Source organism: Protopterus annectens, chromosome 11.part0 (assembly GCF_019279795.1).
Source record: "Protopterus annectens isolate FY-2018-M chromosome 11.part0, PAN1.0, whole genome shotgun sequence".
Classification (NCBI taxonomy): domain Eukaryota; kingdom Metazoa; phylum Chordata; order Ceratodontiformes; family Protopteridae; genus Protopterus; species Protopterus annectens.
Genome location: NC_056745.1, coordinates 225,229,750 through 225,253,576, shown reverse-complemented (window position 1 = coordinate 225,253,576; position 23,827 = coordinate 225,229,750). Strand labels below are relative to the sequence as shown.

The 23,827-nt window shown below is 38.8% G+C and overlaps 1 protein-coding gene across 1 annotated transcript in view; it reads left to right on the top strand.

Moving 5' to 3' along the window:
• Positions 1 to 23,827, top strand: part of PLXNC1 (plexin C1) — a 735,616-nt gene that overhangs the window by 405,367 nt on the left and 306,422 nt on the right. Inside the window, exon 18 of the mRNA XM_044087647.1 lies at positions 13,811 to 13,907. Within this exon, the coding sequence (XP_043943582.1) occupies positions 13,811 to 13,907 (97 nt within the window). The remainder of the gene's footprint in view (positions 1 to 13,810; positions 13,908 to 23,827) is intronic.

The window sequence follows — 23,827 nt, the reverse complement described above, 5'->3', positions numbered from 1 at the left end:
TGCATCCCTCCTTTAAATGTGACTCATCTACAAGAAAGAAGGGGGTTGAAGGTAATAATGCAAATGGATACATTTTTACGTTTAAGTTTCAGTTTAATTAAGAGTCTAACTGACTTTCATGAGAATTTACACATGTATGTGCCACATGTTTTTCTCAGATAACAGGAACTTTGATGACAGTGTGGGGTTAAAGTATTTTAATCATTTATTTATTTTTTGTTTGTTTGTTTGTCTGGTAACTGTGTAATTGAACATATAAGAGTACATACATGATTAAGGCTTAGCATATAAACTTTCTCAGAACAGTTCTGATTTGGGTAGCTGAGTCCAGCAAAAATAAAAAATATAGCCAATGCCATGATGTCTTAGGAGAAAATATTTTCTAACTTTTTGCTAAATGTTGCAGAAAATATTGATACAATTTCTAAAATATCATTATTTGATAAGAAACTGTATAGCTAATTCTAATTCCATACAGTGAGACTTTAGTTTGATACTGAAGTGAAAGAAATTAATTTGCATTGTATCAATGTTTGCCCTACATAATTTTGTCTAAATAATAAATGTTCCACTATGGGCATCCAAAGAGATGGCAACTATGACGTAATTTGTATTCTGGATGCAGTATGATATTTAAAATGTCTAAATTACAGCATTACATTTCCAAAATAATACCTTCATGCAGAGATAATCTACTGCACGACGTCACCTAATACAAGTCAGATCAGCTCACATTCATGAGTAGTAATCTACTGCACAACGTCACCTAATACAAGTCAGATCAGCTCACATTCATGAGTAGTAATCTACTGCACGACGTCACCTAATACAAGTCAGATCAGCTCACATTCATGAGTAGTAATCTACTGCACGACGTCACCTAATACAAGTCAGATCAGCTCACATTCATGAGTAGTAATCTACTGCACGACGTCACCTAATACAAGTCAGATCAGCTCACATTCATGAGTAGTAATCTACTGCACGACGTTACCTAATACAAGTCAGATCAGCTCACATTCATGAGTAGTAATCTACTGCACGACGTCACCTAATACAAGTCAGATCAGCTCACATTCATGAGTAGTAATCTACTGCACGACGTTACCTAATACACGTCAGATCAGCTCACATTCATGAGTAGTAATCTACTGCACGACGTCACCTAATACAAGTCAGATCAGCTCACATTCATGAGTAGTAATCTACTGCACGACGTTACCTAATACAAGTCAGATCAGCTCACATTCATGAGTAGTCTGTCTGAATGAGCTGCACATTGAAACAAATAAACTACAACATAAGAAAGATTTAGATGTGGTATGCTTAGAATCTGTAAAATTATTTTTTTTCCAGAATGCAATGTTTTTAGAAATGTAATCTTAACAGTTTAACAGCAAATAATGTATCGTTATGGTAACTAGCTATACAAAACAGCACATACAGGCAAAAGTGAGAAATACTAGATAAGAACAAGAAATTATTCTTACTAAGGGTAATATATAATTATCGACCATGGAATAGGTAAGGCCAGTCTAACACCAAATTAGGCAGGTTAATTCAAGCATCAAAGGCGAAACTGAATAGGCTTAAAATGGCCTGCAAGGGCAGCTAGCTTAGTACTTATATAAACTTATAGAAATTGCTACCTCTAAACCTGTGTAATACTGTGTCCTAAATGCACTCTCTTAATCTGGAGTTATCATCTCCCTAATACTTTCTGTAATATTCACTTGTCACTTCCCTCATACTTTCTTTGATGCGCGTTCATCACTTCCCTCATACTTTCTTTAATATTCACTTTTCACGTCCTTCATGCTTTCTTTGAAGTGCGCTCATCAATTCCCTCACACTTTCTTTGATGTGCACTCATCACTTCCCTCATACTTTCTGTAATATTCACTTGTCACTTCCTTCATGCTTTCTTTGATGTGCGCTCATTACTTCCCTCACACTTTTTTTGATGTGTGCTCATCACGTCCCTCATACTTTCTGTAATATTCACTTGTCACGTCCCTCATACTTTCTCTAGTTTGTACTCATCACTTCTCTCATACTTCCTTTAATGTGTACTTATCACTTCTCTCATACTTCCTTTAATGTGTACTCATCACTTCTCTCATACTTCCTTTAATGTGTACTCATCACTTCTCTCATACTTCCTTTAATGTGTACTCATCACTTCTCTCATACTTCCTTTAATGTGTACTCATCACTTCTCTCATACTTCCTTTAATGTGTACTCATCACTTCTCTCATACTTCCTTTAATGTGTACTCATCACTTCTCTCATACTTCCTTTAATGTGTACTCATCACTTCACTCATACTTTCTCTAACTGTGTACTTGCCACTTCCTTCATAGTTTGTCTGATATGAATTTTCCAGCTTGCCAGCATGCATTGCATTATGTATTAGCTGCACACACAACACTACATATAGATAAAGTACAACTAAATGCCACAACAGCATTTTTGCAGGGTATATAGATCCCCGTTTTATTTGTCACCTGTCTTTACATATGATTGATGGAATTCATTTCCACTGCAAATTAATATGTGGCATTATCCAATCTGTTTTTTTTTTCTTTTTTTAGTCTCTAAAGATGCTTTTGATCTGCCAAAGACAGGAAGACATCAGATATTTTTAAATATTATACATTTTTTCATTTTTCTCAGTGCTCATAGTGGAAGCCAGTTTAGGAAACATACTTGATAAATTCTATTTCATTCTTAAGTTATTTTTCATACTTAATTTCTTGGTAAGGCTTAACAGTCCAAGTGACTAATGTTACTAGAGGCAGATGATATTATTTAAAGACATTCAGCTTGCAAAAGTAGCACCAAGCTATTACTTAGTAGACTTTACACTTCTGTGGGCTTATCAGTAACGACCTGCTTACAGTCATTATCTCATTCATTTCATGTTTTCCATTGTATAGCTTGAGACCTGTCTTTCAGCATCACTTGTTTGTGTTTCTTTCAAAATTCTATTAATTTCTTTGTTGCTTGTACTGGTTACATTAATTTTATGAATTGGGCCCAGAAGAGAATTTTTCAAATGTATTCTTTTGATGTCTTGAAATTCTATATTTAAACATTCTGTTAAGAGAACAGCACTGCTGTTAGGCTCTGCAGCATTGCCCCAAAATGTATGATTCATATAAAATGATGAATGTCATTTCTATTGATTTAGTCAGTTTTGAAAAACTTGCTCAGTATCCCGTTTGAAGTGTGGCGTACGAGTGCCTGCATATCAACATTTTTGCTTTCATCCGCTAACAAGAGGATGAAAAGAGATGGATTATAATCTTTACAATTGATGGAAAGAAAAATTAATATAGACATAAGTTCCTGCTGACTTCTAGTTAAAAATCAAAACAAATTAGATGCATGCAGTTTGGTTTACCTAACTCAGTAGGACATCCTGCAGTTAAGGAAGACCTTGTTCATATCCATAATTTATGCCTGCAGATATGGTTCCAACTATAAGGATCCTTGCTTGAAATAAACAAGCACTCTTCTGACCATATTTATTTATTTATTTATTTATTTATTTATTTAAATTTGTTGACCGGGAGTGTCCGACTGGGCATAGGTCCATTTTCAGCGGAGGCCCACGGAGAAAATCTCCACAGTTAAAATAAACAGACAGTAGTTACATTGGATTACATAGCGATTAATAATTTAACATAGCAATTACTTACAACATATTTACAGAGGAAGAACATAATACATCAGTAGACAACTAGAATCTTTATCTGTGAAGTACATAACACACATTAACAAATGTTACAATAAGAAGTTCCTGCTGTATAATAAGTACTAGGCTTATGAGCACCTGAGCTTGCTATAATCAAAGTAGTTAGTGGAGTGGAAAGAAAGGTAGTGGTTGGATGGGGTGGGTGATATTAGAGTGGGAGTTGCAAGGGCATAGCCAGCATGTTTTTAGGTGCGCTTTTAGTAAAGTTTTGAAGTGGGTGCATGATGGTACGGAGGTAATTGTGGGTGGGAGGGAGTTCCATAATTTGGCTATGGTGCAAGAGAATAGTGCTTCACCAGCAGAGTTATTGGCTTTAGTGATCTGCAAGTGACTTTTGTTGCTGGATCTTAGTGGTCTGGTGGTGCGATAGGGTTGGAGTAGATTCTGGAGGGATGTGACATTTAGTGGATGGTTTACTAGTTTGTGGGTGAGTGAGAGTTGATACCACTGAAGGAGGTGAGGGAGTTCAAGCCAGCCCAGTTCAGCAAGTGAGAGACAGTGGAGACTATGGTAGGATGCCCCTGTGGCGAATTTGGCAATTTTGTTGTAGGAGGTCTCTAGCTTGTTTAGATCGCATTGCCTTAGGTTGGTATATATTGGAGAGGCATAAGTAGGGTGGAAATAAGGTGGGAATTTGCTATTGAAATCTTTGCTGCTTTGGTGAGAAATTGCTTATTTCTGTATAACACTCCTAGTTTTTTGTGGACTTTTTTATGGTCATGGATATGTGAATGTCAAATTTTAGTTTATTGTCTATTTCCACTCCTAGAAATTTGGTGTGTTTAGTTGAGTATATAGTGGTGCTGTCTTTTGCTGTGATGTTAAAGTGAGAGTTGTTTTGAGTATGTTTGGTGGGTTGGAAGATGAGTAGTTTAGTTTTGTTTGGGTTGAGTATTAATTGGGCATCGAATAACCAAGTTTCAACAGAGGAAAAGGCTTCCTGTGTGACTTTTGGCAGTTTTGGTAGGGACTGGGCTAAGCAGATGATGGTTCATAGGTTCATAGGTTCATAGGTTCATACTAGGCTATCTGCCCGAGGGCATTTGCAAGCCTAGCCCATCGCTTTGTGGCTTACGCCACCCCTTAAGTATGGGGAACTATACCCGTTATTTTGCTGTGCCTCTGTCGAGCAGTGACACTGAGGTAATCCCTGGGGTATATCTGCGATCTCCCATCCATTGGTCAAGATTTCTCTTGAACAAGGCCAGCGAGGTGCTCTGCCTCACATGTACCTGGATTTTGTTCCACAGCATAGGGAGTCTTTGGGTGATGAATCTATCCCTCCAGCACGTCCTATTAATAGCCGTGTCGAGGTTTAAGTCTCCCGCCCTTGTGGCTCTGATGGATCTAGATTTTTGAGGTGAAGCATATTCATCAAATCTGGGTTTGACATGGCCTTGTATGTTAGGCAAAGGTCACCTCTGAGCAAGCGGTGCGACTGAATAGAGCTGGAGTTCTTTCAGTCGGGCAGCATAGGACAGATTTTGAGACCCTTTATCCTTTTGGTGAGGAACTTTTGTGGCCTCTCCAGCTGCTGCAAGTGTCGGGTCAGATACATTCGAATGGGGCATTGTACTCAATCATTGGTCTGATGAGTGATGAGTAAAGGGAGACTATGACCTCCCTTGATCTAGATGAGAATCCCTTCATGATAAGGTGGGCAATGTAGAAGGTCTTCCTAACTACTTTAGCTACATGGGTGTCAAATGACAGACTACTATCAACCTGGGTCCCCAGGTCCCTGATAACTTCTTCTGTGCTCAGTGGATTGCCACCTATTTGGTAGCTAGGGGTAACCTTGTTTTTCCCGAAGGGTATGACTATGCATTTTTGGCATTTAACTTTAGGCCGTGGCTCTGGCACCAGTTATCTGTTTCTGTGAGACCCTTCTGAAGGATATCTGTGTCAGATGTGTTTTCTACTATGGCCCAGTTTGCAGTCATCTGCAAACTTTGTCAGCCATAACCCTTCTGTGTTTGCTTGTACTTGGAAAAGTAGATGCCAAACAAGAGTGGGCCCAGGACTGAGCCCTGTGGGACACCACTTGTGACAGGCTTTGAGTCTGACATGGCGCCAGCAACTCTGACTCTGTGGGTTCTGTCACTCAGCCAGTTTGCAACCCATCTTGTGATGTATGGGTTAACATTTAAGCTGATGAGTTTTTCAATGATACCCGAGTGGGGTATTGTATCGAAGGCCTTAGCCAGATCGAGGTAGGCTGTATGGACTGCCTTTCCCTCATCAATGGCTTTGGTGACTGTTTCGAAGAAGTCAACCAAGTTTAAAAGGCATGATCTTCCTTTGACAAAGCCAAACTGGGTTGGATCCAAAGTCTGCAAATTCCCAATGTCTTTATTTATGAGGTCCATTATGATCCTCTCCATGGCTTTGCAGATAAGGCTTGTCAAGCTAATGGGCCAGTAATTTCCAGGGTCGGTGGAGGCACCGCCTTTGTGAAGTGGGACCACAGTTGCAGTCGCCACTCCTGGGTATGTATCCAGAGGTAAGACTTTGATTAAATAGCTGTCCTAGCTGTGGGTTTAATTCCTCATTGAGTTCGTGGAGCACACAGCCGGGGACACCATCAGGTCCCATGGATGCTGTGTTTTTGCTTTGGAGAGAGCAGTTCTCACTTGGGCTGGAGATGTTTGGGGGCTGCAATCGTTTGGTATAGATATCTCTCCTTTTGGGGGGAGAAGTTTGCACTGAACCTGTCAGCCAGTATGTTGGCAATGTCTGTAGGATCAGTAATCTTCACATCATTTTGAACTAGTTCTGAGCATATCTGGGAGTTTCCTCCCAGGTTTCTAACATAGCTAAAGAAGGCCTTATGATTGTCTTTTGAGTCTTTAGCTATTTTTCTCTCGAAATTTGCTTTGGATGATTTTATGAGGGCTCTTAGTTTTTTACTTATAGTGATCAAGGGTGTCTTACCTTTTAAGGATTTTGCTCTATCTTGTAGTAGCTTCCTCCTTTTGTTGTAGAGTTTGTTTATGGCTGGGGTCCACCAGACTGGATGCTTGCCTTTGGTACAAAGAGTCTTTGTTTTGCTTGGGATTGCCTTATCCATGCAGTCCTGCAGGTGCTGGTAGAAGGCATTTGTAAGTGATTCAGCGGCTTGAGTACTGTTTTCCGCCAGCTCGGGGGCCTTAAAGGAGACCACACTAGTCTTTAGAAGTGTGAAGTCGGCTTTTGAGAAGTTCTTTACTGTGGTCTTTTTTATTTCAGGTGGGGGTGGGATGAGGACCTCCAGCGAGATTAGTTTGTGATCTGATCTCACCAGTGAGGGGTGTACTTCTGGTGTTGAACATTGTGCTCCCATGTTCGTGATGATGAGATCAAGTATGTTATCTCCTCTTGTGGGGATGGTGACTAGTTGTTCCATGGCATTTGAGTTTATGAATTCCAGGAACTTTTGGGCTAGGGTGTTTGGGCTTGAGTAGTGTTCCCAGTCTATATTAGGGTAATTGAAGTCACCTAGTATGATGGTGTTTGGTGATACATTTATCCCTTCTAGTGTTTTCCGATGCATCGTGCGTTGCCACCAGTCTTGAGGTGTGGGTGTCCTTGATGAATATGGATACCCCCCCTCCTTTCTTGGTATTGTCCGGATTTTGGGGCCGGAATGCATGATATGAGGTAAAACCTGACAGCGCTGGGGTGCTCTCAGGAGCCTTGAACCAGGTTTCTGTCACAGCACAGACATCGATGTTCTTCATACTGAGAAGGGCCTCGAGTGCGTGCATTTTGAGATTTAGACTTCTGGCATTGAGCAGCATTACCCTTAGTTTTTTTCCTTTTTTGTGTTCTAGGGTGGTAGGTTTAGAATTTGAGCCTTGCCTAAAAAAGGCACTATAGGGGTGGCAAGAGCCTTTGCCAATATCCGGAATCCCAGGGGTGACAGGTGCAAGCCGTCCCTTGCGAAGCAGCGTGGCTTGTCCAGCATGTCATCCCAGGCAGACAGACACTGGATCCCCTTTGAATGACACCAGTGTTTAAGCCAATTGTTAAAGCTGATCATCTTATCTCTGTATTGTGGCATCATTCTTGGTGAAGGTAGGATACTGCTCAAGGTCAGGGTCATACCTGCCTGGGCTACATAATCAGAGAGCTCCTCAATGTCTCTTTTCATGTAGTCCAAGGAGGTGCGTCTCAGGTCGTTTACACCAGCGTGGACAATGACTGAGTCATATTTGTACCTGCTGTTGAGAGACCTGAGTGCTTGCGTTATGTGGCGGATTCTAGCGCCTGACAGGCAGCTTACTGTGACCTTCTCCTTACTCAGTCTGGTGGCGGGCGTCAGTGTGTCTGACTATGGAGTCACCAATGACTAGTGTGTCTGGCATTGTGTTTGGCCTTAAGGGCTGTGACTGTTTGACACTCTGACTGTGAGGTCTATGTGTTGCAGGTGTTGTGTTCTGAGGTGGTGGTTGTTTGGGTGTCTGCTTTGGTGGCCTCTGCTGTTTTGGTAGATTTTGATCAGAGCCTCCGAGTATGTCTTTGTGTGTTTATGTGTATGATTTGAGGTTGTAATGGTACTATGTGAGACTGGGTCTATAGTGTGTGTGGTAACCTTCTCCTCCTGACTGGTCTTGCCAGTCCTATGTTGAAGAGCTCAGCCTCCAGTTTGGCCGTATAGTTGCATCTCTCGCATGTATTTGTGTTTTGTGGGAGGAGGAGAGGGTTGTCTGTGTACATGAGGCAATTGTAGCATTGCCTCAATATTCCCAGGTTCACCAGCTGAGCAGGAGAGGACACTAGCAACTGATCCCTCGACATGCTAGAAGGATAGACAAAAACTTTAAAAAGAATCCGGGGGCGTGGGTGACAGAAATGGAGGGTTGCCTTTTTGGGGTACTATCTATGACAAGAGTGCCGTATCAAGGTAATAAGTACTGTAGGAGCAAGTGCTAGGTTTAACAGATAGAGAATGGTCTACTTGGAGTCAAGTAGAGATGATCTTTTTAGTTATAGGATGCGCTGATTTGATCAGTAGTATAGTTCGAGGAAGGTAGTTTTTAAGGGAAAATTTGAAGAGTGGACTTTAGGTAGCCCGAATAGTTTAAACCTGCTTAACCGGCGCTGCCCTAGTGTGCAACAGTGGCAGCTCAGCTAAATCAGCTAATGCGCTAAAGCGTCTTTATAGCAGGGGCTGGAAAAGGCAGGAAATGACCCAAAATGGCCAATAAACTACAAGTTACTGCTTTAAACCACACCTCTGAGGACAAACAGGCAGCTCAGTACTCCCTACTCCCACTAGTGAGTAAAGAAACTACCCCTTGACCAAACAAGGAAAATGGAGAAACACAGGAACCAAGACAAAGCCCAGGGATCAGCAAAATCTGATCACTGGAACAAACTATTAGAAAAGTATGGAAAACAAGAGTATTTTTTTTGTTTTTTTACAAGTTTTTTCAGAAAGGCAGAAAATACAATAAATGCTGTGTTTTTCGACTAAATGCTATCAAAAGCTAGTACACTTGAGTGTATTAGCCTGTTGTTTAACTTTTAAGCAAAACTTAAACAAGCAAGTGCAATAAACAATTCAAGCTATTAAAAACAGTAAAAATAGGTAATAGCAGAATAAAACAGGCAGAAATAGCAATCAAAAGGCTTAAAAAGTCGAAAATGCAGAAAAAAATACTTAAAATCTGGAAAGTTTGTCTCGTATTGTATGCATGTGCCATGTTTGGTGGCAGAGGCTAGATTATTGGTGTAAACAGAGAAGAGTAGAGGTTCAAGGATGGGTCCTTGGGGAACCCCTATGGAGACAGGTAGTTGGGGAGATTGCCATACAACGGATTGTTGGCAGTCAGACAGGTAACTCTGAAACCAGTTGGTGACTGATTGTGAGAAGGATAGGTTACTGAGGACAGAGATAAGTTGTTTGTGTGGGACCATGTCAAATGCTTTAGATAGGTCTAGGAAAGTAGCAGAGGAGAGATAGCCATTGCTGTTATGCTGAAGGATAGTGTTAGTAAAGGAGAGTAAGGCAGTGGTGGTGCTATGGTTTGGTCAGAAACCGTGCTGAGTACTGGAACGGAGGTTGTTAGTAAGGAGGTAGTCTGAGACCTGAGAGTGTATGCATCTCTCTAGTATTTTGGAGAGTGGAGAGAGAATAGCTATGGGGCGGTAATTGGTTAGTTCTGTGGAGGGTCTGCCTTTGTGGAGGGGAATTATATGTGATACTTTCCACAGTGTGGGAACGTAACTTTCTGACAGAGATCGGTTAATCAAGATGGATACTGGGTAGGCCAGAGCATCAGCTGTGATTTGTAGGTATTCACTTGGGAGGTTGTCTGCTGCTAATTTGGTGGGTTTAAGTTTAGTTAAGAGTTTTTTTTATGTTGGAGGTAGGTACAGGAGAAAAAGAGAAGGCAGTGGGGAGATTACTAGTTGAAGGTGTGGGTTGGAGGGGGGGTTGTGTTGTTTAGCTAGTGATAGTATGGTTTGGGTGAAGTGTGTGTTGAATGAGGTAGCAATATTTTCTGAGGAGTGAGGGATGTTAGGAGGAGGGTTACTGACTTTACCTGGGTGGAGGATGGAGTTTATGGAGGACCAGAATTGTTTGAGGCTGTGTTGTGAGGAGTCTAGGGCAGACTGGTAGTATTGGAATTTGTCCTGTTTTATTAGCTTTTTGACTCTATTGCATAGTTCTAGGAATTTCTGTCTGGTTGAGGGGGTTTTGGTTTTGCGCCAGTGCTCCCAGGCTTTATCCCTGTTTTTCATTTCTGACTTAATGGTTTTCTGTAGCCATGGGAAGGGTTGTGCTTTGGTTCTGGAAAATCTTATGGGGGCATGGTAATTAAGGATGTTCAGGAAGGTAGTATTAAAAAATTCAACTGCGTCATCTAGACTGAGGTACTTTAGAGGATGCCAGTTACATTCTTTGAGGGATGAGATGAATGTGAGTGGGTTAAAGTTTAGTTTTTTATGTATTTGATGGTAGATGACAGCTTTAGCTTGGTATAGGTATTTTTTTGAGTAGGAATGTTGGGGAGTGATCACTAAGGCTATCTGATAAGCAGCGTGTTATATATGACTGGGGGCTCTTACTGACTAGTATCCAATCCAGGGTAGTGTGCTTGCTGGAGTTTTTATTTATCCTGGTTGCGACTGGACTAGTTGGGTGAAGCCATGAAGGTTTACATAATGGGTTGGATGGTTGCTAGAACAGGATTGCCAGTCAATACTGAAATCACCTAAAATGATAGTTTCTTCGGGGAGATGGTGGGTAGACCAGCTGAAGAGGTTTTCTAGTGGAGGGATGTTTTGGCCAGGTGGGAAGTAGCATCCAATTATGTTGATGGTTTTGTTTTGGTTTATTTTGAGGTTGGTATATATTATTTCTTCATTGCCTGTTTGTGGAGCTGATGATTTTAAGATCTGTATGTTTAGATGCTGTTTAAATATTATAGCTACACCACCTCCTTTTTTGTTTATCCAGTCTACTCTTAGTATGCCGTAACCTGTAGGGAGTATTCGCTCACTGGTAATGTGAGGTTTTAGCCAAGTTTCTGTCAGGATGACTATATCTGGGGAGTACAAGTCTATGGTGGCATGGAGTTCATGGACTTTGTTGGATATACTTCTAATATTTAGGCTTAGTAGAAGGAAGTCACTTGGCTTTCTATTGGCTGTAATATGGGAGAAGTTGTGGTTTCTAGTCTGATTATGAGGATTGGGGTTGGAGATGGTAGGGCCAGGGTTGGGGTGGATGTCTCCATTTAGGGATAGTTTTGATATGCATGAGGTTATTAGTTTTCTCAGTTTTTGAATGTGTTTGTTTATAAGGGAAACGTTATGATTGTGCTCTGTGGGTAATAGGTATGGTGGGAGGGTTACTATGTTAAGTTGTAGGGATGCTTTATGTTTGAGTAATATAGTTGGTAGAATATGTGGGGGGTGCATAGGGATGGTTCTTGAGTTGGTAGGAGGGGAGCTGAGTGAGGGTGAGGCATGAGAGGTGGTGTGAGTACTAGTACAGTGGTAGTGGTTGAGTGGGGGAATGATGGAGCTTTGGTAGGATGTAAGATATGCAAGGAGAGTGCATGCCGTGAGTATAGGTAAGGTATGCTTGTACATGTTAGTTGAGGAGGTGTGATAGTAGTGGGAAGATGGAGGAGGTAGTGTTGGGTTACTGCTGTGGCTGGCTATTGGAAAGATGGGAGGGGTTTGTGAGTGCAATAAAGGTGGGACCACTGGGGGCAGGAGGGAATAGGGGGCAGGGTGGGGAGCGAAGCGGGTAGAGACCCTGTCAGTTGCTCGTATGAGGGGGCTGGAAACAATCAGTTAACAGAGTTAACTGATAAATGAACATATGATAGTGACAAGGGTGGCTGTAGTTTTAAAAATGGTGCCACCACAGGTAATATTTATTAACTTTGGGATTGTCTTAAGGTAATAAACAGGGAAGGGGGAGGGGAGAACAAGGTGTGAGCAGGCAGTTCTTTGTACTGCTGCTAATGAGCCAAAGCAAAGACAAGTTTGTGTTTAAGAAACAATCACAATTTACCAAGGACTGTTCTGAAACTGTAAGTCATTTCTTAATAATTTCTCAGGTGGAAAAACAGGATAACCGTGTATCAGTAGGCTACTGTGGTCTCAGTTTAAATTAACAAACACACAGTATTGATCAGTTATGGATACTATTTGCTAACAGAAGGGAATAAGAGAGAAAGTGGAAGATTTTGTGTGTGTATGTGTGTGTGTGTGTGTGTGTGTGTGTGTGTGTGTGTGTGTGTGTGTGTGTGTGTGTGTGTGTGTGTGTGTATGTGTGGTGGGGGGGCTGCTTACAAGCCAAAGCAGAGTGCTCTCCAGGGTAAAATGAATATTGGCTCAAACAGGTAGACACATACTCAAAGTTAACTTTAGCTATTTGCAGACAGTTCAGACCCAGACTGCGCTTTTCTTACAAGAATGATAAAGGTGTTACCGGAGTTGAATACTTAGGAGTGGTGTTAGGTCGCATGCAGGACAATGTCTTGAACCAACTACTTAGTATATGCAGATACTGAGCCAATTGGAAGAACATTCAAAGTTAACTTTAGCTGTTTGCAGACAGTTCAGACCCGGAGTGCGCTTATCTTACAAGAATGATAAAGGTGGTACCACAGTTGAATATTTAAGAGTTGTGTTAGGTTCAAAGTTAACTTTAGCAGTTTGCAGACAGTTCAGACCCAGACTGCGCTTTTCTTACAAGAATGATAAAGGTGGTACCACAGTTGAATACTTAAGAGTGGTGTTAGGTTCAAAGTTAACTTTAGCTGTTTGCAGACGGTTCAGACCTGGACTGCGCTTTTCTTACAAGAATGATAAAGGTGGTACCGCAGTTGAATACTTAAGAGTGGTGTTAGGTTCAAAGTTAACTTTAGTTGTTTACAGACAGTTCAGACCCGGACTGCACTTTTCTTACAAGAATGATAAAGGTGGTGCCGCAGTTGAATACTTAAGAGTGGTGTTAGGTTCAAAGTTAACTTTAGCTCTTTGCAGACGGTTCAGACCCGGACTGTGCTTTTCTTACAAGAATGTTAAAGGTGGTACCGCAGTTGAATACTTAAGAGTGGTGTTAGGTTGGAGAGACACTGAGCTCCTCATGGGGCCTGTAGCAGAGTGGATTGTAGTTTTAAAAAATTATAATATATAAAATAATATATATATATATATATATATATATATATATATATATAATATATATAATATATTATATAAATTATATAAATTATATAATATATATAAAATATATATGTAGAAGAATTCTGCTACATGCCTCCCTGCACCATCCAAACACCACCTCCCTCCTTCTGTTTTAATAACTAACACCAAGTTTGTCATTTGTGCAACTCAGGATTAGCTATAAGTCTAGTTCTTTGGCCAGAGGAATACGTGTTGAGTTCAAGCCAAAGTCCCTCTACAGTAAAGACAAACAAATCTCCAGAATTTAATTTCCTAGCTTACGAACAAATTGAATGTTGTCATGAAGTGTAGTAAACTCCTTCCAAAATCAACAGGTAAATAACTAACACATATCTGTTTTTGTTTGTTCATAGATCTCATTGGGAAACTTTACTTTTCCTGTTGAGACTCACTCTTCAAATTATCCATATTTGGCATTTCTGCTAATTATTCTACTGCCTGTCTTACTGGGTAAGTGATCAATTATTTAATTATTGTTATATCTTGCATAATGCACTGAGTGGTAAATTATCTCAATGTTCAGTGTAATGAAACAATAGGTATCTTAAATAATCAGGACTATAAGCAGATTTCATTCAGTAAATGGAGATTTGATATTAATGTTAATAAAATGTAACAGCAGTGCCAAATACAAAATAACCAATGACAGTGACCCTGTCTATAATTACAAAATACAGAAACATGTTTTCTACTCTCAGATGCACAAATGTAACAAAAAAAATACAGGCATTTTCTGTCACTAATTAGTTTTTAATCTTCATATATCTTGCTTTCTTTTTCAGTTATACTGCACTGAGTTTTGCAAACACTCTGTCTATTGATTCTAAAGCAATTATTGTGTAACAGATCGATATTAATACCTTTGGAAAAAAAAATATATATATATATATATATATATATATATATATATATATATATATATATAAAGGAAAGAACACTGTCATTTTCATATTATGCTGTGGTCATCTATTCCTTCCCCATTTTATACTAACTACCAAGCAAAATTTGTTTATAAACACAGACAGTCAAATAATAAACGTTGACTAATTTAGCCCCATCTCATAAGTGGGTAAAGCCCTGACTGTGATCCAAATGACCAAACTTTGACTAGTGTCATTGGTATTAGAGGGGCTTGGTGCAAGATGGATGGGTTTGAGAAGCTGGTTCCTGATTATTGATCTGGGGACAGGGGGGTAGCATACACCTGCTGCAATAATGGCATATGCTGGCAAACAAGTGTATCTCTGGCAGTAACACAGTCACTCTGCAAAAATCCATGGAATTAATGTCCAGTAGTGCCCATGCATGTTATCTTAGACCCAGCACTTTTGAAGCTTACAGTGCTACCATATGGAAGTTTGTTACTTTGATCCATCTGACCAACTGACTGACCCATTCCCTAACACCTGACTTTCAGTTCTTAGGGCACATGGGGCTGGTGAGTACAAAACTGGAGAAGGGATGGCCCATAGAGTTCTCACTTCAGGGAGAGGATGGGCCTAATTTTCACCCTGAATACAGGCTCCCATAAGCTTATGAGTAGGAAACACATGAGCTGAAGGACTCTTATCCAGTCTGGGGCCTAATGTGTTTGACCTGGAGGTCATTGGTGAGAAATTATGCAGAGGAGTAAAGTGAAGAGTTTCTGTATTATAATAAGAGCAGGAAAAATAAAAATGCAATGAGATATTTTTGAGCAAGTATAAAGACTATTAATTTATAATTTGGAAATATGAATTTTCAAAAAGTTAAATTGAGAAGTTAAGGATACAAGGTAAAGGGTTAAAGTTTGTAAACAAATAAAAAAGTGATTTTAATTAAAAATACCTTTGTCATTATGATTTTGTATTTGGCTTCTGTTTGTGTGTCTCACTGGGAAATTTAGACATGAAGCTTTGCAAGATAATTTAGGTACAATATAGGATAATAGCCTAAAGGTGGTGAAAGATGGAATTATATAAAGAAGTACAGAAAGGAACATTTAAGATGGTGAATCCATTTTTAAGACTGTTTATAAAGTTTTAAGAGAAAGGAAAGAAAAGAGAACAATTTGCTGGGAAAAAAATAAAGTATCAGGAGGAAATATAGATGAATGATGCATGGTACAACACCATGGAAAGTGAAACAAGTAGAAATAAACAAGGATGGAAGGAATGATAATTTGACTTACAAAACTTTAAAACTAACCAATATCCTTGCCCAATCAAGGATTCAAAGGAATATACTGCTAAAATACTGTTTCATATTAATTAGAATGCAGATAGTATACCCTCAGACATATACATCATGATGTACTTAAACTGCATTTGTATTTTACTAGATTAGGAAGTCCATTAACAATTGGTTTCCAAAGGTTGAATTGGGTAAAACTAAATGCTGGTGATGAAGTGTTACATAACTTTAAATTTAGTAAGTCAGATAAGCTTCTCTCACACAGGCAGATGGAGCACTGACTGAATCAAAGGACCCAGGTTTGATTACTGGCCAAAGCCGTAGAAGAGCTGTTAAGAGGAGATGAAAGGAGATGGGTATTCATACTCAGCTTGCCAACCAGGGGAGAGAGGTTGAGGTGTGTATGCCATGAGAATGAATATCCCCCTAATTATAAAAATAGTGAAGATCAAGGAAGCTAATGGAGTGCATCAACTTATTACATGAGCAGTGCTGTTACTGTAGAACAGTAACCTGCATGAGTGAGTGGCTTCTCCATATTATATCTATTGCTGGCTACAATGTAAAGCAATTGGTGAGATACATAAAGGGAAAAGTTAGTCACAGACAGCAAATGAAAAAAAAGCCAATCTACCCAAGATGACAGATCATTATCACTTGACTCTCACCCTAGTGCAATGGCTACGATCAGCTGAGGCATGTAAACAAAAGGAAGAGTGGGGTGGTATGATGTGATGGATGGTCAGGCTAAGAGAAACCAAACCAAAAAGAGTAGTGAAAAAAGACAACCTCCTCTTTCTTCTACAGACTGCATGCGGCATATCACATGCTATTTGCGTTTTATTGATGATATTTTTATTGTGAGGGAAGGTGACACATTGCAGCTTAGAGATTTTATCACTTACCACAATCAAACAAACCCCTTACTGAAGTTTACCTCTTCCCATAGCTGTACTTCAACCGCTTTCTTAGATATACAGATTTCCAAGGACACCAGCAATAACAGAATCAACACTGATCTATTCAGAAAACCAATGAAGGTTAACTTATTACTCCACAGTAAAAGTCTCCGTCCTGCAAAAGCCAAGTATAATGTGGTGAAGTCCCAGGGCTATAGATTAGCTAGAATTACCACCGACATTGAACCATTTTTGAGAAACCTGAACAATTTAGAGAATGATTTCCTAGTGAGAGGCTACGAAAGTCAGATGTTAAAAAACATCCTGGAACCCATTACAGTACTGAAAAGCAGTGAAGCACCTTCACTCAACCTCCCCAGCAGGAGAATGTTGAGAAATTTCACAGAGAATAATAAATTCAAAAATAGCTGCATCCTGACATACACTTTGGATTATCACAGTACCACAAATGTTATTAAAGAAAATTGGGCCATTGTCACAGGAAACCCTTATCTGATTAACATCTTAGGTGAAACCCCATCCTTTGTGTACAGGAAGGACAGGAACATTAGAAGTTTTGTTGAATTTAAACTTAGAATATATGAGAGAAACACTAACATGTGAAGCTAATTGTACATTTTGTATATTCATACAGCAAGGTGATGTTTTTATTGTCCTTATTTAAGGAAAATCATTAAGACCAGTGCAGGGGTACTATAACACTAAAAAAAGTAATTTACAGGGCACAGTGCAAAGAATGTGATGCATTTTATGTGGGCAAGACTGTAAATAAACTTAAGAGTAGGATTTCATGTCATCAGGCAGAAATCTGCTCTGGATGTAAAAATAATGCACTAGTCAAACACCTTGCTCTACATAAGACACACAGGTTTTAAGTTGCAGATACTGGATAGCATAGACATGGGTGATCTTTAAGGAGATATCCTGAATATGCTGGAAAAAACGTGGACTCATGTGGCAATTAAAGCTGAACTCTTTCAGGAAGCCTGGACTAAACTACTATTAAAAGTGTACTGGAACTTAGAAAATTGCCACATTGTTTACATGAACCATGGTAAATCATTTTAATAGAAGTATATGTTTTGTTTCTATCATCACAATTTTTTTCTTTTTTCTTCTTCTTTTTTCCAGTTTATTTGACATGATATTTAATAACAGTACTAGCTAATTATATAATAATATTTTTGTAAATAGTTTTTTAGGGTTCTTGTACACAGACCTGAAGAAGTCTAGAAAGACAAAAGTGATCTTTAACAATAGGTTATGGAACTAGAATATGGTTTGCAGAGTGGATTTTTTGCATGCAAAATGTATATGTATATATTTATATATATTTTTAGATTGCCAAATGGTCTAAGGTTTATTTATTTCCAACCATGTAGTATGTTGTCTTAGATAAAATCACAGACCTAATAATCTGGTTAATAAGAGATACCATATCATTATTAATTTTATTTAAAGTACGTAAATGTTATATTATTATGACATCTACTAAGTAGGGCAGGACCAGCGCGAATGTCACACTGATGGGGGAAGGGATGTGAATTTGTTAACATGTATACCAATATACTGTGTGTTACAGCACAATAAACCACTCCCATACCTGATAAAAGTATATATATATAGTTAGAAAGTTTGTCATGAAACTATTATTCTGTTACTTTTATTTTATTTGGATTGCTTGTCTGTGCTTAATAAAGGATTTCAACTGGAAACAGACTGTCTATCCTGCTTGGATTACTTTTGAATACTTAGAAATTCTGTATAATATATCAAATTATATTTTTTATTATTTGTTTGACTTAGGACGAGTTTAAGTTCATTACTTCTACTACCATTATCCTATCTTATTAATATACAGTGATTAGATATATATGAACTGAAAATCTTTCACACAGAGAAGTTTCTTACACAGTTTTGTTTTTGGACCCACTATACTTTTTTAGTGGATTATTTGAAACTTTGGGAATACCATGGAGATTACTTGTTTTCAAGTTAAGTAAAAAAATGTGCATTTCCCTCTGAAACTGTATATGAGCTTTTTCTTCTTTTGCAGGTAAAAAAAAAAAGGCTCTATGCTATTTGTGGCTTAGGCATACCAAGGTTAAAAATATACAGTGGACAATGAATTATGGCCTTTTCTATGAATGATAACCTCGGTCTGTGTCATGCCAGTAGTCCTAGATCACTAAATTAAATTGTTGTATGCAATCAAAAATTTTGTTTTATTTTGTATAAGGATAATTTGTTCAGGAATTAATAAAAATGTTGAACATCAAATATGAATTCTGAAATTGGTATCATACGCAGTTAAAATTTTGTTATGCATAGTTCAAGCAACCATACAGTCACTGTGATGCTGTAGTAACTTCAGCCCTTGTAACCATTATTGCCAAGACGCACCTGCATAGAAAAATACTTGCAGCTTTGTTAAGTACTATAAGTAGTGCAACAAACGTATTGTGGTTAAAACAGATTACCCACAAAACAAAACACGATTAAAAATAGATTAACTATAGATTATCTTGAATGTGAATAGGACAACAGTATACAGATGTTCAATAAGTCACTGTTGGCTGAAATGTTGTAATAAAATCAAATCACTGTTGACAGTGTTTGCATCTTCCCCCAAGATGCAGTGGCCATAAAGGTGATTATATCAAGTTTAGAACATTTAGTAAAATACTCTCCATTGGCAGTTTTATAGATTTCCTCTATAAAAATGCATTTCTGACAACTGCGTCAATTACATTTTAGACAGTCAGAGAAATAATTATTGGCCTCCTTTATAAAGCCATTTATGTAAATAAATATACATTTTTTACACAAGGAAATCATTGCCTACTTTGACAAATCTTCTAAGGAAATTCTTTTGAAACTGGAAAAATAATTCCACCCTCCTCTGCTGCCAAATTAGAGATGACATTTTTGCAGCAATTTTCTATAGGTTATAACATCATTTCATTCAAATAGAAGCCATACCTGATTTTATTACTATTCAAGGAATTTAAATTGTATAATCCATTGCAAACTAAACTGAACCTCACATCTGAACTTAGTCAACTTTGGCAGTCTGCCACAAACAGGATATTCAAAATGATCCCCCATATACAGACACATTATCTGAACCCATATAACTGACTAGGGTTTTATTTTAATTGTTTTGTCATTTTTAATTTGTCAATTATAATTTTTGCATGCTTCATTGGGGAATAATGCATAAAGCAAATTCTTGCCTGAAAAACAATTTCTGCTGTCTCCTGTATCATAGTTAAGTATTGCACCTTATTAATCATTCCATAGGCTCATAGATTCATAGGTTCTCACACAAAGAGATACGGGTATATATCCTTGTGACATATGCTGAAGCTGCAGCTTCTTCAGTGCTGGACATACACTCGATTTATTACATTTGAAGAAGATATGAAGAGGTAATGGGCACTGCATCTCTAACAGTAATAGTGTAGTATACATTGCAAAATGACTTAGATGCAATCCATTCTGTGTTGTGAAAACAATTAGAAAAAATGGCACAAAGTATTCAGAGACATGAGTATACAATCAGTCATAAAAGTAAAAATGATGCATTGTTTCAAACATAGTAGCACATTTACAAGGTCTGTCTTTTCTGGGCTTAATAGTGTTTCACTGGATTTAAAAGGTAAAACTGGAAAAATAAGAAGTGAAAGGATTCGTGTCTTATTAAGAGCTGACAATCTTCTAGACCGTAATGCATATTTGAATTTGAAATCCATATTGAAAACTAAACCTTTGGGGTAGGCCATCTCATATAACCCATTCATTACTATGCTTTTAATTTATTTTTAAAGTTTTTTTGCACTTTAAAACCTTGAGAATACAAGTTGGGATAACCTATATTACCACTTATTTTAGTAGAAACATGATTACATTTCATTGTGTTTCAGCTGTTACAAGAAGTAAAGTAATTTCACCATTGGAGTTGATTCAGTGTGTGATTTTTATAAGAACTTGGTTAATTGATTAGTTTTAAATGCTGATTATTCTGATGAAGTCCTGTAACATATTGAGACAAAAGACTGACATCTTTTATTAAAGCCCCTCCTTTTTATGTGTTATTTTTAGATGTTATTATTGTGATGATATGGGCAAGTGCCATCACAGCCAGTTGGAGTTTTGTAAAGAATGATATGTCCTGTGAATAGCAAACTAATTTATACAACATGCTTGTGTTACAAATGCATTAGCACTGTATGTCATTTGTATATCAAACTGATTTGTACAGATGTTTGTTCTAAAATGTATTGGTGAGGTTTGCTTGTGTTAAAATGTATCAACAGTGCACCCTGCTAAAATGAAGAGAAATGTACATGTATTATTGTAGCTGAATTAAATGTATATGTTTTAATAGAGGCTGCTGGGACAGCAAAGATTAACTTTAAGAAAAATAATAAATGTAAATAAGCTGTTAAACCATTAAAACTTCACCCCACAGTACTGAGTAGGACCAAAGATGATAGGTCTGGGAGCAGCAATTATCTGTTAGCTTTTGTAAAGAAGGGGTAAGTGTTGTAAATGTTTCTGGCTCCTATGCACTGCTACAAAAGCTCTAAATGTGTATTGCAGCCATATATGCTGTATTCCTGTCTCAGCTTCAAAGGGGAGTACTGCAAGAACCTAGAGTCAGCTGACCTGATTAGGTCATTCTGCCAGCATTCTTGGAAATTATATTTTAGATATTACAAAGAGAAATCTCAGAGTATTGAGTATTCTGTTTGAGAAGCCTGACTAGAATGACCCTCACCCATAGAATCTTGCTTTGTGGTAGTAAGTAACTCAACTAGGGAACAGTAAAATTCTCTTAGATTCAGGTGGAAATATAATGAAGCTTAGTTCAGAGAGTGTTTTTCTTTATTTGTATGAGTCTGTCCATCAATTTTAATTTCACTATTTTCTATAATTTGAACTTTGTGATTTACTGTGAATATATATTCAGTATTTTCATGCTCTTTCATTATTCATTATTAAATATATTTAAAACTTTAATTGTGACTGGTCCTTATAGAAAGTATATAACTTTTGAGAGTACTTATATGTATTTAGTGACACTGTAGGAGCCACTCCAGAAGGGCTAGTCATCTTAGTGAAGTGCTACCATTTGCATTAGCATTAATATTGCACAATATAGTTGGACACCCTTTGTTAAGAGCCTTAGAGTAGCTGACTGGGGAGTGTCTAGTGGTGGTGATAACTACCTTATAGTTTGTGAAGAAGGGGCATAGCTAATAAACCTGTGCCAGCCTTTTGCAGGTGTGTGTGTGTGTGTGTGTGTGTGTGTGTGTGTGTGTGTGTGTGTGTGTGTGTGTGTGTGTGTGTGTGTGTGTGTGTGTGTGTGTGTGTGCAAATCAAATCTCTCAGTGTGTGTTTGTGTCAGCTACTTGGGGCAGGGACATGAAGCGCTGGGTTTACAGTGAGGGTGCTGGAGGACATGGTTTGCTTGGGCATTCAGCTGAGGACCTAAGCCTACAGCTGTATCAGTGGAGAGTCTTACTGAGAACTTGGATGGAAACACATATAGAGACATCCAGACCCCAGGAAGAATGTGTTCCCTGTGTGCTCTTAAGGGAAATTGTAATTGATACAGTGAGGTCTGCATCTAGAAATTCTGAATGTATTCACATGTATTCCAAGTGCACATCCCTCTCCATTGTTAGTGGTGAGGAGTCAAGTTCCTTGATTACTTCCCCAGAGTGGGGACAACACATATTGGTGGCCATCACATTTTGGTAGCAGTGGTGGACATCACAATTATCATTGTTACATGTTGAGGTCAACGCTTACAATTTTTGCTATTTCCTTTCAATATATTATGGTCAAATGATGGTAAGCTGCCAATATAGGTGACCAAGTTCTTGATGACATTAACAGTGTGGATGGGTTTTCCATTTATATGATACAAGGTGGGAAAATTTTGCTTATCAGCTAGAACCACACTACATTTCTATGCAGGTCCCTATTAGAAGGATGAAAGCTTACAAGACCCACATCCCCTGCTAATTATAAATACAAACTCCAAGATCCCACTACAGTAGGGGAAAGAACAAATACCCTAATCCCCACTGTACCCCCAATCTTGCATAATCAAGGTCTTTGTTATTCAACCTTTCAGGTTTTTGATGTTCCCAGTTCAGTATTTTGACATTTGCTCTTAGGTTCATAGGTTCATAGGTTCATACTAGGCTATCTGCCCGAGGGCATTTATAAGCCTAGCCCACCCCTTTAGTATGGGGAACTATACCCATTATTTTGCTGTGCCTCTGTCGAGCAGTGACACTGAGGTAATTCCTGGGGTATATCTGCGATCTCCCATCCATTGGTCAAGATTTCTCTTGAACAAGGCCAGCGAGGTGCTCTGCCTCACATGGATTTTGTTCCACAGCATAGGAGTCTTTGGGTGATGAATCTCTGATGGATCTAGATTTTTGAGGTGAAGCATATTCATCAAATCTGGGTTTGACATGGCCTTGTATGTTAGGCAAAGGTCACCTCTGAGCACTGAATAGAGCTGGAGTTCTTTCAGTCGGGCAGCATAGGACAGATTTTGAGACCCTTTATCCTTTTGGTGAGGAACTTTTGTGGCCTCTCCAGCTGCTGCAAGTGTCGGGTCAGATACATTCGAATGGGGCATTGTACTCAATCATTGGTCTGATGAGTGATGAGTAAAGGGAGACTATGACCTCCCTTGATCTAGATGAGAATCCCTTCATGATAAGGTGGGCAATGTAGAAGGACTTCCTAACTACTTTAGCTACATGGGTGTCGAATGACAGACTACTATCAACCTGGGTCCCCAGGTCCCTGATAACTTCTTCTGTGCTCAGTGGATTGCCACCTATTTGGTAGCTAGGGGTAACCTTGTTTTATGACTATGCATTTTGGCATTTAACTTTAGGCGTGGCTCTGGCACCAGTTATCCGTTTCTGTGAGACCCTTCTGAAGGATATCTGTGTCAGATGTGTTTTTCTACTATGGCCCAGTTTGCAGTCATCTGCAAACTTTGTCCCTCCTGTGTTTGCTTGTACTTGGAAAAGTAGATGCCAAACAAGAGTGGGCCCAGGACTGAGCCCTGTGGGACACCACTTGTGACAGGCTTTGAGTCTGACATGGCGCCAGCAACTCTGACCCTGTGGGTTCTGTCACTCAGCCAGTTTGCAACCCATCTTGTGATGTATGGGTTAACATTTAAGCTGATGAGTTTTTCAATGATAAAGGCCTTAGCCAGATCGAGGTAGGCTGTAT